Source organism: Zophobas morio, unplaced genomic scaffold (genome assembly GCF_036711695.1).
Source record: "Zophobas morio isolate AGI-343-1 ecotype UQ-CSIRO unplaced genomic scaffold, CSIRO_AGI_Zmor_V1 ptg000038l, whole genome shotgun sequence".
Classification (NCBI taxonomy): domain Eukaryota; kingdom Metazoa; phylum Arthropoda; class Insecta; order Coleoptera; family Tenebrionidae; genus Zophobas; species Zophobas morio.
The window spans coordinates 1,451,395-1,466,899 of NW_026972143.1; the positions used below are offsets into that span (position 1 = coordinate 1,451,395).

General features: G+C 34.5%; 1 protein-coding gene across 12 annotated transcripts in view; it reads right to left on the minus strand.

Annotated features, from left to right (window-relative positions):
* The window catches only part of LOC135140256 (potassium voltage-gated channel subfamily H member 6-like), a 262,036-nt gene that overhangs the window by 31,742 nt on the left and 214,789 nt on the right, over positions 1-15,505 (minus strand). For 7 of the 12 annotated variants that reach the window (XM_064070741.1, XM_064070737.1, XM_064070740.1 and 4 more), the window contains one exon: positions 4,856-5,096. In XM_064070741.1, the coding sequence (XP_063926811.1) occupies positions 4,856-5,096 (241 nt within the window). Of the gene's footprint in view, positions 1-4,855; positions 5,097-13,187; positions 14,919-15,505 lie in introns of those variants that run through there. The other 5 variants (XM_064070746.1, XM_064070747.1, XM_064070744.1 and 2 more) reach the window with 3 other exon arrangements.

A 15,505-nucleotide genomic window follows, 5' to 3' on the forward strand; every position in this document is an offset into this window, starting at 1 on the left:
AAAGAATCTCGGGAATCCCTTGTCTTATTTTTGAAGTACTTGTAACAAATTTCGGGGACCACCCCTGGCTGATTTTTGAAGTATGTAGTTTAAAAGAATCTCCGGGACCTCCTGCGGGTCTTGTTTTTGAAGTGGTTTGACAGAATCTCGTGAATTCCTTGTATCTTATTTTTGAAGTAGTTTGAAAGAATCTTGAGGATTCCCTGTTGGCTTTGTTTTTGAAGTAGTTTGAAAGAATCTCGAGGATCTCTTGTGTCTTGGTTTTTAAAGTAGTTTGAAAGAACTTTGGGGATCTCTCTTCTAGTTTTTGAAGTAATCTGAAAGAATCTCGAGAACCTCTTGTGTTTTGTTTTCGATGTAGTTTGAAAGAATCTCGGGAATCCCTTGTGTTACATTTGAAGTAATTTGTAAGAAATCTCGCGGACCACCCCTGTTTGATTTTTGAAGTATGTAGTTTAAAAGAATCTCCGGGACCTCCTGCGGGTCTTATTTTTGAAGTAGTTTGAAAGAATCTCGAGGATCTCTTGTGTCTTGGTTTTTTAAGTAGTTTGAAAAGAACTTTGGGGATCCTTTGTCTTGTTTTTGAGGTAATTTGTAAGAAATCTTGGGGACCACCCCTGTCTGATTTTTGAAGTCTGTAGTTTAAAAGAATCTCGGGGCCCTCCTGCGGGTCTTGTTTTTGAAGAAGTTTGAAAGAATCTCGAGGATCTCTTGTATCTTGGTTTTTCAAGTAATTTGTAAGAAATCTTGGGGACCACCCTTGTCTGATTTTTGAAGTATGTAGTTTAAAAGAACCTCCGGGACCTCCTGCCGGTCTTGTTTTTGAAGTAGTTTGAAAGAATCTCGAGGATCTCTTGTGTCTTGGTTTTTAAAGTAGTTTGAAAGAACTGCGGGAATCCCTTGTCTAGCTTTTGAAGTAAGTAATTAGAAAAAAAATCTCTGGGGCCACCTCTGAGTCTGGTTTTTAAAGTAGTTTAAAAGAATTTCGATGTCCTTTTGTGTTTCGTTTTTGAAGTAGTTTGAAAGAATCTCGGGAATCCCTTGTCTTATTTTTGAAGTAATTTGTAAGAAATCTCGGGGACACCTCTCATTGATTTTTGAAGCAGTTTAAAATAATTTCGGGCACCTCCTGTTGGTCTTGTTTTTGAAGTACTTTGAAAGAATTTCGGGGATCTCGTGTCTTGGTTTTTAAAGTAGATTGAAAGAACTTCGGTGATCCCTTGACTAGCTTTTGAAGTAATTTGGAAGAATCTCGGGAACCGCTTGTGTTTTGTTTTTGAAATAGTTTAAAAGAATCTCGGAGACCTCCTGTGGGTTTCATTTTTGAAGTAGTTTGAACTAATCTCCGGGACCCCTTATGTCTAGTTTTTAAAATAGTTTGAATGAATCTTAGGGATCATTTGTGCCTGGTTTGGAGTAATTTGAAAGAATCTCAGAAACTCCTTGTGTTTTGTTTTTGAAGTAGTTTGAAAAGGTTTCGGGGGTCCCTTGTCTTGTTTTTGAAGTGCATCAATTGAAAGAATCTCGGGGGTCTCTTGTGTTTTGTTTTTAAAGTAGTTTGAAACAACTTCGGGTTCCCTTGTTTTGTTTTTGAAGTAATTCCAAGAATCTCGGGGACTCTTTGTGTCTGGTTTTTCAAGTAGTTTGTAAGAACATTGAGGATCCCTTGTATTTTGTTTGGAGTAGTTTGAAATAATGTCGGGAACCCCTTGTGTTTTATTTTTGAAGTAGTTTGAAAGGATCTTGGGAATTACATGTTTTGTTTTTGAAATAATTAAAAAAAAATCTCGAGAACCACCCCTGAGTTTGGTTTTTGAAGTATTTTGAAAGAATTTCGATGTCCCTTTATGTTTCGTTTATGAACTAGTTAGTAGAAAGAATTTTAATATTCTGTGACGTTTTGTCATTTTAGTAATTTGAAAGAATCTTTCTGTGTATTATGTTTGAAGCAATTTATTAGAATCTTGAAGATCCTTCGTCTTGTTTTGAAGTAATTTGAAAAAATCTCGCGGACTCCCTCTGTTTTGTTTCTGAAGTAGTTTGAAAGAATTTCGAGGATCCCTTGCTTTGTTTTTGAAGTAACTTGAAAGAATCTCAGGAATCTTTCTGTGCATTATTTTTGAAGCAATTTATTAGAATCTTGGAGATCCTTTGTTTACTTTTTGAAGTAATTTGAAAAAATCTTTGTGTGTTGGTTTTTAAAGTAGTTTGTAAGAATTTCGGGGATCCCTTTTATTGCTTTTGAAGTAAATTGAAAAAATCTTGAAAAGTACTTGGGTTTTGTTTTTGAAGTACTTTAAAAGAATCAGAGAGAACAACTTGTCTTGCTTTTGAAGTAATTTGAAAGAAATCTTGGGGACCACTTCTGAGTCTGGTTTTTGAAGTAGTTTAAAAGAATCTCGGCAATCCCTTGTCTTGTTTTTCACGAAATTTGAAAGAATCTCGGGGGTTCCTTGTGTTTTGTTTTTGAAGTAGTTTGAAGAGCTTTGAAATTCCTTGATGTCTTGTCTTTGAAGTAATTCGAAAGAATCTCAGGGATCTATCTGTGTATTATTTTTGAAGCAATCTATTAGAATCTCGGAGATGTCTTGTCTTGTTTTTGAAATAATATGAAAAAATCTTGCGGACTCCCTCTGTTTTGTTTCTGAAGTAGTTTGAAAGAATTTCAAGGATCCCTTGTCTTGTTTTTGAAGTAATTTCAAGAATCTCGGGGATACCTTGCTTTGTTTTTGAAGCAACTTGAAAGAATCTCAGGAATCTTTCTGTGCATTATTTTTGAAGCAATTTATTAGAATCTTGGAGATCCTTTGTTTACTTTTTGAAGTAATTTGAAAAAATCTCGAGGATCTCTTGTGTGTTGGTTTTTAAAGTAGTTTACAAGAATTTCGGGAATCCCTTTTATTGATTTTGAAGTAAATTGAAAAAAATCTTGAAAAGTCCTTGAGTTTTGTTTTTGAAGTAGTTTGAAGGAATCAGAGAGAATCTCTTGTCTTGTTTTTGAAGTAATTTGAAAGAAATCTTGGGGACCACTCCTGAGTCCGGTTTTTGAAGTAGTTTGAAAGAATCTCGGGGGTCCCTTGTGTTTTGTTTTGGAAGTAGTTTCAAGAGTTCCTTGATGTCTTGTCTATGAAGTAATTTGAAAGAATCTCGGAGATCTTTTGTCTTGTTTTTGAAGTAATTTGAAAAAATCTCGCGGACTCCTTCTGTTTTGTTTTTGAAGTAATTTCAAGAATCTCGGAGATCCCTTGCTTTGTTTTTGAAGTAACTTGAAAGAATCTCAGGAATCTTTCTGTGCATTATTTTTGAAGCATTCAGAAATTAAGTCACTCCATGTACACTCTTATCCTTTCTCCTAACGCACAGAATAGAGCGATTTTTTAATCTAAAAAGTGGTTTTCAAACGCACTCCCGTAATTTAATTAAGAATGTTAGTAACATAGTCAACTATGCATTTTTAGAGGTATGTCACCCTCAGTAATGGTATCACTCCTTGTATAACAGTCCTAATGTAAATACGTTGAAAATAAGGGTAGATTAAATTCAGCTTGTAATTTCATACAAGGAAAAAAATGAATTACATTCGATGCCACAGTCCGGTTCTACGAGTTTATTAGTGTTTGGCTTTATTGTTCGTAAATTGACAGTTCATGTCAAGAGTTTTAACTGTTCATGGATGCAATACAACTTAACAGTATTCTAATTAACCATATAAACCACGTATCACGAAATTCACTACGCAAACTTCTCTTTTTTATACAGGTTATATTTAAAGTTGCCGGATGGTTTTATTTAAGTTGTTAATTTATCAACATTCCATAACTTTTCATCCGAGATTATAACAGTTTATTTATAACATTTAAGCGAATGTTATGAAATTTTGAAAGAAAGGACCTTTTTCATCGATCGATACGTATGCAACCAACATCACACGCAAATAATTCTTTTAAATAAAAAACAGTGATGAAAGTTGTGTAGACTACCAGGAAAGATTTATTACTTTACTAAATAACCCCACTTCCTGTATACATTGTTTATGTATGTTTATGTGCGTATTTAACCTATCCTTAAACTTGGCTTTATATTTACACTTTTCACACTGAAACCACTGCACTTCACTTAATAATCACATGGGTCTTTAAATCACATTTAATCTTAGACTGCTATGGTCACACTGGTACAACTTTTTTCGAAAAATGTTATGTTGAAGCCACTTTAAGGCAAAGTCTGTATCAAAGTTGCATTTTTTACAAATATCAGTGATTTTCTTACCTACCGGTAAACATAACCTCAAAAATAAGTTTACGTGTAGATCGTTCGATTGTAATTACAGTCTAAAATTAGAAGCTAAATGGGACAGCAAAACGTAAACGTAATGAACGCTTGTAGTAAAGCCGGTAATAAAAAAATCCAATTTTATTTATAAACAAGACTAAAAGTTTTCTCGCGAAATACGCGACACAACCGCAACCCGGTTGCAATGACGAAACGATGACGTTTCCTCCGGTAACCTTTTGACAAGTGACACCTACACCACAATTACTTGAAAACTCGTTCGAAGTTCAAAACGCGCAGCTAATACGACCATAAACACAGAACACACCTCATAAATTTCATTTTATTTCAGTAGATAACTTAATTTCTCTTTTTCTTTTACGAGGAATGCGTTTATGGGATTTTCAATAGCCGCGATAAAAATAGAGCTCAATCGAGCATATGAGCGTCTCGTTTTTCAAAACATTCAGTTGCTAAAGATCTGTCAGTACAGCTTTGCGGAATTTCTTTTCACATTCTGGAATTTCGTGGATTATGCAAATGTAAACGTGCGCATTTTCGGGATTCCTCCACACGTACTCACCTATCAGATCTATGATGACAATCGGGTCCTCCCCGTACTTCTTGTTCTTCCTGTTGTTGTCCGGCTCGTTGAGTAAAAAAGCGGCGACGTAAGGCGTGAATATCGCAGTGTACATCACTAGAATGAGTATGATCCAGTCCCAGACGGCCTTGAAGGGGGAGTAGTGCAGGATCGTCCAGTTGTGTATCCTCGGATTCTGCAGCTTGTACTCCGGCAGGACGTCCGCCCCCAGCGACAGCACCTGCAACAAATCCCCGAAATAATTTCAGAAACCTCAAGTCGCACGCCACTGGCCCGTAAATATTTACACGACTTTACCAAACGCATCAGTTTGGAGGAACGCCTCTGTGCCGACACGGACCCGATGCGCCTCAAGAAGTGCGGCATCTTCCGCAGTTGGTAACACTGCACTAACTTTTTTCCTAACTAAACTAAACTACATATCATGTTAATTTTTATCCCGGTTTTACGGCCGCTATTTTTAGCTTTATGTCTTCGGCCAGTGCCAGGATTACCAACCGTCTGAGGCCCTTTTCGAGTGACGTACCAACGCGCATCTGTTTATGTTGGTAGCAGACATAGGTATGCAAAGCGAGGCGGAATTCTAAACACTTCCTAACACTTTATTGATTCACTGCAAACTCACTGGGTTTAATTAAGAGCAAGATTCGAGAGTTTATGACGTCGGGGAAGAATGCGGCACACGAGTCTATTTTTTTGCCGCTTTATTATTGCCGGGAATAGATCTGAAGAGGTGACTTATTCTGGGATGGGAGGGGCAGTGAGGAGCGATCAAATGCGGGTTTATTATTTTTGGAGGAAATTTTGCTTTTCCGCGGAGAGGGACGCCGCTGGAATTTTTTCTTAGGCGGACTTCAAGGTTCTGCTAAGTTTAGCAACCGTGACTTCATTGTGAGATCACGATTTCGTTCAGGAGCGTTGGGTTGTCTTTTTGCTTTCTCCAGGACGTAATGCGTCCGGTTCAAACTATACTCGTGTGTTTATTGCTCGCAATAAAACCGATAAATGTTTTATTTTTATTAGCTTCGGAGAAAATGCTTCAACGCTTCACTTAATTTATTTCTTGTGTTTAAATTTAGGTTACTTTGACTCCTCGACTACGAAAAAATAAGTTCCCCAAGGATGACTCCAAACCACTTTTCTCGCCGCACCACACCTAATCAGTAATCACGCAAAACAATTTCTGAAGATATCGTTTGAGCCAGCTCCCAGAGGCTGTTTAATCTCCTTCGCACACACATAATCCGGTTTACTGCCTTACAATTAATTTCTTTTTATGGACGTGCTGAAGCGGGCATCGATTTTCCCTCACGGATGCTGAAAACTCATGTGCGGCGGAAGCTCCGACTTTAAGGAAGCGAATTCCTGGAAGACCTGGACGATCGATAAAATTCCAGCCTGAAAGTTTTATCATTTTTATTTTGTCCGGATGCTTGTATTTGGGGCACGGATGGCCACTTTGCGTCTGCTTTTCAGCGAAAATGAAATAATGTGAATGTGCCAGCTGTTCACAAGAGGGATGAAAAATATTCTTAAAGTGCGATCATTTGAATTTTCCGGGGCATTTGGCTTTTGTGACGAAAGTTGCAGAGAAGTTGCTACTTTGGGAGGTTTTGTGTTTGAGTGTTGTTTATTTTGGGAAGCTGTTTATTCTTAATTGGATCTTGAAGAGGCGAGAGAATCGATCAAGTTGTTTTAAAAGTTTACCAGTTTTTAAAACTGTCACTGCAACATCAACAGCTTTAATACAGAAAAACCCATTATTCATGTCTGACATCTTTAATTCCATTGAAAAATTAAAACTACGATGGACATGTGGCCCAGATGTTATACCAGCTTTCGGTGTGTGGGATTGTGTTGATGTATTACTAAACCCGAATCAATTAATTATATTCAGTTTAATTTTCAGGTCTGGTGTACCTATTTCCTCACCAATGGAAAATTTCATCAATTTATGCGGTTTATAAAGCTGGAAATAAATCCAATTTCGCACTAAAACGAGTTTTATATTCTGCTTTTTTCACGAATGATTTCTATAATGAGCGCGGTTTGCACACAAAAAGTTTTACTCAGTTTTTGTGTGATGTTTTCCTATTGATCTTGTGGTTTCTGAAACAGCTTTATGTAGTTGGTGGAATCATGTTCATGTAAAAGCTCTCTTTTTGCGAAGGTTGAGGGTTTTAAGTTCAACAAAGCGGAGTTCCTCAAGGTTTATCTTGGAACCGTTGTTCTTTGAGATATTCTCTAATGACGCTGGTAGATTTCAGTGGACGACTATTAAAAATTTCCAGGTCAGATATTGAAATAATGATAATTTTTAGTGTGCTTTCAATCATAAATGTAAGTAAGTACGTTGAATTAGATATTTGATTTTTTTTCAAAAAGCAATATTGAGGTGGTTCATTTGAATTAATAGTGTAGAATAGTTTGATGATTCAGGTGAATATTAATTTCGTCATGTTATATAAAAAAATAGCGCAAATATTCGGTTTGAAATTATTTTTTTTGTTTAAATACAAAAAACTGCAATATTTCAGAGGGCAATCGAAGAAATGAGGTCAAAATTAACTCCTGGAGTTCTAATTCTATAAGAAAATGTGCAAGATCTAAGAATTTTCGGTTAGAAAAGATATTCTTTTAAATACAGAAAAATGTATTTAGCTAAATTTCGACAATTGTGGAAAATTTGGCGAAATTTTCATGGGGAAGTTTACTGAAAAATTTTTCTTTTGAAAAAATAGCGCGAAGAAATTCCTCAAAAATTCTGGAAAATCGATTTCGTCCTGGTGATTTCAAAAATATAACGCGTTTATGCCCTGTTGCTACGAAATAAACCTATACGCCGCCTCGGTACGACTCCTTTCTGGTCTTGCGCCGATGATAACTCATCCTCAGTGCGCTAAAGAAACGCTTGGAAACGCAAGTCGCGAATGTGGGTTCCGGAGAAGTCTAGAAGCGGTGACCTAGGCGTTTCGAGAAGGACCGCGTGCTGTTTAAATGGAGTCCACCTTCGGCAACGACGATTTTTCAGCTAGTTGAGTCAAGAGAAGTTGCGCCGGAATTAATTTTGTACATAATCGCTCTGTAATTAGTCGCGTAAATCCGAGCTATTAAGAAATAAATTGTTGAGTTTTACCCACGCGGATTTTTATTCACCGAGCAACTTAACAATATCAAAAAAATCAGACCGAAGCTAACTTCCGGATTTCGAAATTTATAAGAAAATGTCCAGTTAAATTACGAAAATTGTTGAAAATTTGGCGAAATTTTTCTAGGGAGAGTTATTGAAAAATTTTGCTTTTGAAAAAATAGCCAAGAAATTTCTAAAAAATTCTGGAAAACCGATTTCGTCCTGGTGATTCAAAAAATATAACACGTTTATGCCTCCGGTGTAAGACCTAAAAATATTCGGTTTGAATGACTTTTTTTTTTGTTTTAATACAAAAAAATTGGAGTATTTCATTGGCCGACTCTGAAAAAACACAAAGAGATATCAAAGAAATGAGACCGAAACTTACTTCTGGATTTCGAAATTTATAAGAAAATATCTACTTACTTAAACTTCGAAAATTGTTGAAAATTTGGCGAAATTTTCATAGGGAGACTTACTGAAAAATTTTGCTTTGAAAAAAAATAGTCAAGAAATTCCTAAAAAGTTCAGGAAAATCGATTTTGTCCTTATGATTCCAAAAATGCAATGCGTTTATGGCGCCAGTGCAAAATTTAAAAATATTCTGTTTGAAATTATTATTATTGTTTTTCCTGAAAAAATACTAAAAGATAAGATAGAAATGAGACTAAAACTAACTTTTGGATTTCGAAATGTGTCGTTAAATTTAGAAAATTGTTGAAAATTTGGCAAAATTTTCATAGAGAGGCTTACTGAAAAATTTTGTTTTCGAAAAAATAGTCAAGAAATTATTCCAAAAATATAACACGTTTATGCCCCCCGAGGAAGATTTAAAAATATTCGGTCTGAAATTGTTATTATTAATTTTAATACAAAAAATTGCAAGATTTCAGTGAGCGATTCTGGAAAAATACTAAAAGATAACATAGAAATGAGACTGAAACTAACTTCTGGATTTCGAAATTTATGAGAAAATGTTCAGTTAAATTTCGAAAAGTGTAGAAAACTTGGCGAAATTGTCATAGGGAGGGTTATTGCAAAATTTTGCTATTAAAAAATTGCTAAGAAATTCTCAAAAAATTTTAGGAAATCGACTTCGTCCTGCTGATTCTAAAAATATAACGCTTTTGTGCCGGGTGCAAGATTTAAATAATATTTAGTTTGAAATTATTATCATTATTATTATTATTTTTTAATACACAAAATTGCAATATTTCAGTGGACGCGTCCGGAAAAATACTAAGAGATACAAAAGAAATGAGACCGAAACTAACTTCTGATTTCGAAATTTATAAGAAAATGTGTCATTAAATTTAGAAAATTGTAGAAAATTTGGCGAAATTTTTATGGGGAGGGTTACTGAAAAATTTTACTTTTGAAAAAATAGCCAAAAAATTCTCGGAAAACGATTTCGTCCTGGTGATTCCAAAAACATAACACGTTTATGGCTCCGAAGAAGAATTTAAAAATATTCAGATTCAAATTATTATTATATATTTTTTTTAATACAAAAAATTGCAATATTTCAGTGGGCGATTTTGGAAAAATACTAAGAGATATCAAAGAAATGAAACTAACCTCTAGACTTCGAAATTTATAAGAAAACGTCTCGTTAAATTTCGAAAATTGTTGAAAATATTGCGAAATTTTCAAAGAGAGGATTACTAAAAAATTCTGGAAGACCGATTTTGTTCTGTTGATTCCAAAAATATAAGGCGTTTATGCCTCCGGTGGAAGATTTAAAAATATTCGCCTGAAATTATTATTATTATTATTATTTTAATAAAAAAAAATTGGAATATTTCATAAGGCGATTCTGGAAAAATACTAAGAGATATCAAAGAAATGAGACCGAAACTAACATCTGGAGTTCAAAATCTATTAGAAAAGGTCTTTGATTAATTTTCGATAATTGTCGATAATCGGGTTAAATTTTCGAATAAGTACCTACATATTTTGAAAAATTTTTCTTTTGAGAAACTTGCGAAAAAGTTTTGGGATATAGATTTCGTCGTGCTGATTCAAAAAACATTGTGTGTTTATACCCCCTGGGAAAAATTTTAAAATATTTATTTTGAATTTTTTTTTATACAAAACATTTAAAATTTCAGAGGGCGAACCTGAAGAAACAGTAAACTACTTGAAAACCCCACTCAGGGGTGGTCTCCGAGATTTATTTCAAATTACTTCAAAAACAAGACAAGGGATTCCCGAGATTCTTTCAAACTACTTCAAAAGCTAGTAAAGAGATCCCCAAAATTCTTTGAAACTACTTTAAAAACCAAGACACAAGAGATCCTCGAGATTCTTTCAAATTACTTCAAAAATAAGATACAAGGAATTCCCGAGATTCACCAAACCACTTCTAAAACAAGACCCGCAGGAGGACCCGGAGATTCTTTTAAACTACATATTTCAAAAAGCAGACAGGGATGGTCCCCGAGAAACAGAAACATTAGGAGCTGTCGAAGAAATGAGGCCGAAACTAAATTCTGGAGTTCGAAATCTATTAGAAAATGTCTATAGATAGTCTGCCAAAATTGTCGAAAATTCCACGAAATTTTCATTAGGGCGGTTTTGAAAAATGTTCGCGTTTGAGAAAATTCCCAAAATGTTCCCAAAAAATTATGGGAAATAAATTTCCTCGTGCTGATTCCAAAAATATACCGCTTTTAGCCCCTCGGTGCAAGATTTAAAAATATTCAGTTTGATATTATTATTATTTTTTGATTACTTACAAAAAAAAAATGTAATCGTACAGTGAACGATGACAAAATAGTAGGGGATATCAAAGAAATGAGACCGGAACTAACATCTGGAGTTCAAAATCTATTAGAAAATGTTTTTGATTCATTTTCGAAAATTGTCGATAAATTAATCGGGCTAAATTTTCAAATATTTATGTATGTATTTTGAAAATTTTTTTTTAAGAAACTTGCCAAAAAATTCCAGGATATAGATTTCGTCGTGCTAATTCAAAAAACATTGTGTGTTTATGCCTCCTGTGCAAAATTTAAAAATAACCGCTTTCAAATCCTTTTTTTTTAATACAAAAAATTCTAAATTTCAGGGGGCGATCCTGAAGAAATAGTGGGAGCTATCGAAGAAATGAGGCCGAAACTAACTTCCGAAGTTCGAAATTTATAAGATAATGTGTTTGATTAAATTTCGAAAATGGTCGAACATTGGGCGAAATTTTCATAGGAAGGATTTTGAACAATTTTTCTTTTGAGAAAGTTGCGAAAATATTCAAGTTCCAAAGTATTCCCAAAAAATTCTGGGATATAAATTTCGTCATGCTGATTCTAAAAAACACAGCGTGTTCATGATTTAAAAATATTTGTTTTAAAATTATTATTTTTTTGGTTAAATACAAAACATTGCGATATGTATTTCAATAGGCAATTCTGGAAACATGGTAGGAGCTATCGAAGAAATGAGCCCGAAATTAATATCTGGAGTTCGAAATCTATTAGAAAATATCTATAGATAATCTGCGAAAATTGTCGAAAATTCCACGAAATTTTCATTAGGGAGGTTTTGAAAAATTTTCGCGTATGAGAAAATTGCCAAAATGTTCCCAAAAAATTCTGGGATATAAATTTCGTCGTGCTGATTCCAAAAATATAGCTCTTTTAGGGCCTCGGTGCAAGATTTAAAAATATTCAGTTTGAAATTATTATTTTTTTAATACATACAAAAAATGTGTAATAGTACAGTGAACGATTCTTACAAAATAGTAGGTGATATCAAAGAAATGAGACCGGAACTAACATCTGGAGTTCAAAATCTATTAGAAAATGTCTTTGATTCATTTTCGAAAATGGTCGATAATAATTAATAGGGCAAAATTTTCAAATATGTATGTATGTATTTTGAAATTTTTTTTTTTAAGAAACTTGCCAACAAATCCTGGGATATAGATTTCGCAGTGCTAATTCAAAAAGCATTGTGTGTTTATGCCCCCTGTGCAAAATTCAAAAATAATCGCTTTCATTTCCTTTTTTTTTTTAATACAAAAAATTCTAAATTTCAGGGGGCGATCCTGAAGAAATAGTAGGAGTTATCGAAAAAATGAGGCCGAAACTAAATTCTGAAGTTCGAAATCTACAAGATAATGTGTTTGATTAAATTTCGAAAATGGTCGAACATTGGGCGAAATTTTCATAGGAAGGATTTTGAACAATTTTTCTTTTGAGAAAGTTGCGAAAATATTCAGGTTCCAAAGTATTCCCAAAAATTCTGGGATATAAATTTCGTCATGCCGATTCTAAAAAACACAGCGTGTTCACGATTTAAAAATATTTGGTTTAAAATTATTTTTTTTGTTTAAATACAAAACATTGCAATATGTATTTCAATAGGCAATTCTGGAAAAATGGTAGGAGCTATCGAAGAAATGAGACCGAAATTAATATCTGGAGTTGGAAATCTATTAGAAAATGTCTATAGATAATCTGCGAAAATTGTTGAAAATTCCACGAAATTTTCATTAGGGAGGTTTTAGAAAATTTGCGCGGATGAGAAAATTGCCAAAATGTTCCCAAAAAATTCTGGGATATAAATTTCGTCGTGCTGATTCCAAAACTGTAGTGTATATATATAATAGAAATTTAATACCCAGAAGAATAATTTAGTTTAAAAGTTGTTAATTTCTTTTGGCTAAGATATGTTCTAAAACGAGAACTGTGCTATAAATGTGCACTGACGTTTTATTTCAGTTAAAGTTTTATATATAGATATTTGATGAAATGTGTTTGTTGAGTTATTTGAAAAATGTAGGAAACTGGAAACAATACTATGTTGTCATCAAACATAATCTAAAATAGATTTTATGGTGACAAATCACAGTTTTGCCAACTGAAATGCCAGATTTTCATATTTTGCAGATCACTAGAAATGGCAAACAGTAATTTTTTGTCATTCTGATGCATTCTTCTAATTAGTAAAATTAACCAGTTTTTTTTAAAGGGTGGTTTGTCTTAAGTCATAAAAGTTACTACTATACTAGGTACATGTTGACTGAGCATACGGTAATTCATACTTGATATTGACAATAAAAATGGAGTTACCATAGCTCATGCCATCACAGACAATAATTTCAACGAATAGCAAACCCACTCCCCATTATCACCCAATTCTACCCCAACTACCCCCATAACCCCGTCAAACCTTACTCACACTCACATTTCCTATATTCTTCTTGACTTGGCTCTGCGTGGGACTCAGCAGATTCTGGTAGTCCTTCTTCCCGATCGGCAGTCCATTACACGCCTCGATCTTAACAACGCTCTTCCTCGACTCGTTAAACCCCGTCCCTTTAATCCTCACGCTCGACCACTTCGCCGGCAAATTGATCAGATTTGACACCGATCGGTTCCTTCCGATTTCGTACTTGAACGACCCACCCACCGGCAGATTCCTGCTATTCTTGGCGCCGTTTTTGTTGGCATCGGAGCCGTTTGTGCTCTGTTTGCGCGTATCGACGCTCTTCCTGCGACTGCAGGACTCGATTTTCCGGGAGGCGTCCGGGCTCGAGTTCGTCGAAGTTATTATCAGGGGGATCTCGGTGGGTTGCAAGAGGTGGTCGGTCATTGTTACATGTTTTGTGGAACGCTTGTAGATGATATGTTTTAGAGGTGGTGTGCGGGAGCACAGTCTGGCATTTTAGGTGTTGTAGCTGGAAGAAGGGGGCTGTGGAAGGGGTTGAAATGTAAAGGGTGATGTAGCTAAGAACAGTATTTTCACTATTAGAAGCGTATTGAATGACTCCCACTGGTACTAGTTTAGATTGCGAACAAACTGGTGTTCTATGCTTGTACAGAGTTTTATTTATTCAGAGTTAATTGTTTGGTTCTGGTAATGAACTAAGCGGGTTGTTGGCTTGTTCGCCCCTGGTCTTTACACAGTTAATTTCTGTCTAAAGCGCGGCATTCTACTCTCGTTTTTGGCTTTAGGGGGATGATAAAGGTCACAAAGGACAACGTCAGCGACTTGTTTAACTTGGTAAAACTGTTTCGTAATTATTTGCGCCTATTATAGCCCCTTTATTACGATGATGACGTTATTACTGGACACATCTTTAAAGCGTAATGTAACAGAATGGACGTTTGGTTTCTATAGTAAATTATTTGGTAAACAGGTAAAGAGGAATCGATTAACCAATGAAGGTTTTAGTGATTGGTGGCAGTTTTCGAATTATCGCGGAAAATACGAAACTACTTCTATTCACACCAAAAATTATATTATAAAGCATGAATAGGTTACAATTTAACAAAAGGAAGTACAATAGACGCGACGTGCCAAAAATTACTTGAATTGGAACACTAGTTATAGAAGGTTTATTTTACATAGCAAACACTAAGAGGAAACCGCATTTTTTATTAAATCTGATAAATTCTCTAACAAGTTTAGACAGATAATTATTGTAAAGTTTGAAGGAGTTTGGGGTTTTTGTCGTTTCTGAGTTTGATAGTCTTTGTGGGTTGTTTGCGAAGGGATCGAATGGAAGATTTAACAGAAGGCTAATTTCAGATTAGGATAATGGGTGTGACGAGAAATTGACCACCGTTTTGAGATTATCTCGGTTCTGTGAAGGATTGTTAGGGCTCGGATAGAGGTAATTGTGTCAAAGTGAGGGACCAATGATTTAAATTGAGGGTGCTGGATCTGAAACCCTCTAAGGGTTTTTTAAGTTTGAAAGAATTTTAGTCTTTGGTGTTTCAGTTTTAAAAGTTAAAAAAAAAAACTTTCGAGTTCCTGGTGTTTTATTTTTGAGAAGTTCCGGGGGCACAACGTGTTTTTTAATGAAGAAAATTGATGTACCCCATGTTTTATTTTTAAAGTAATTGAAAAACAAATCTGGGAAGTTAGAAATAATCGTAAGGTTTTCGAAAGAATTCGAAAACATTTTTTGGAGCCCGTGGTGTTTTTTTAAATATGAAAAAATAATGTTGAGGTTTTTGGTGTCTCGTTTTTAAAAGTTAAAAAAAAAAACACTAAAATTGGAACTGGGATTCCTAGTGTTTTATTTTTTAAAGAATTTAAAAACATCCCTGGTATATCTGGTGTCTTTTTTTAAATAGGCGTAATACTTGTAAAAAAGTTAGGAAAAATCTTAGGGCCCAGAGTGTTTTTTTAATTAAGAGATTTCGAAGCACCTGGTGTTTATATTTGAAAGAATTTGAAACCATTTCCGGGATTCCTGGTGTTTTTCTAAGTACTATAGAATCATCTTGGAGTTTCAAGTGTTTAATTTTTGAAAGTTTGAAAAAAGATCAGAAATTCCTGGTGTTTTATTTTTGAAAAAGTTATAAAGAATGTTAGGATCTTCGGTGTTTAATTTTTGAAAGAATTCGAAAAGAATTTTTGAAACCATTGCAATTTTTTAAGTTTGAAAAATCTCAGGAAACTCCGGTACGTTTTTTGCAATAAGGAAGATTCGTGTGGCGTTTTTTTTTAAGTTTGAAAAAATTTTCGGGTCCATAGTGTTTTATTTA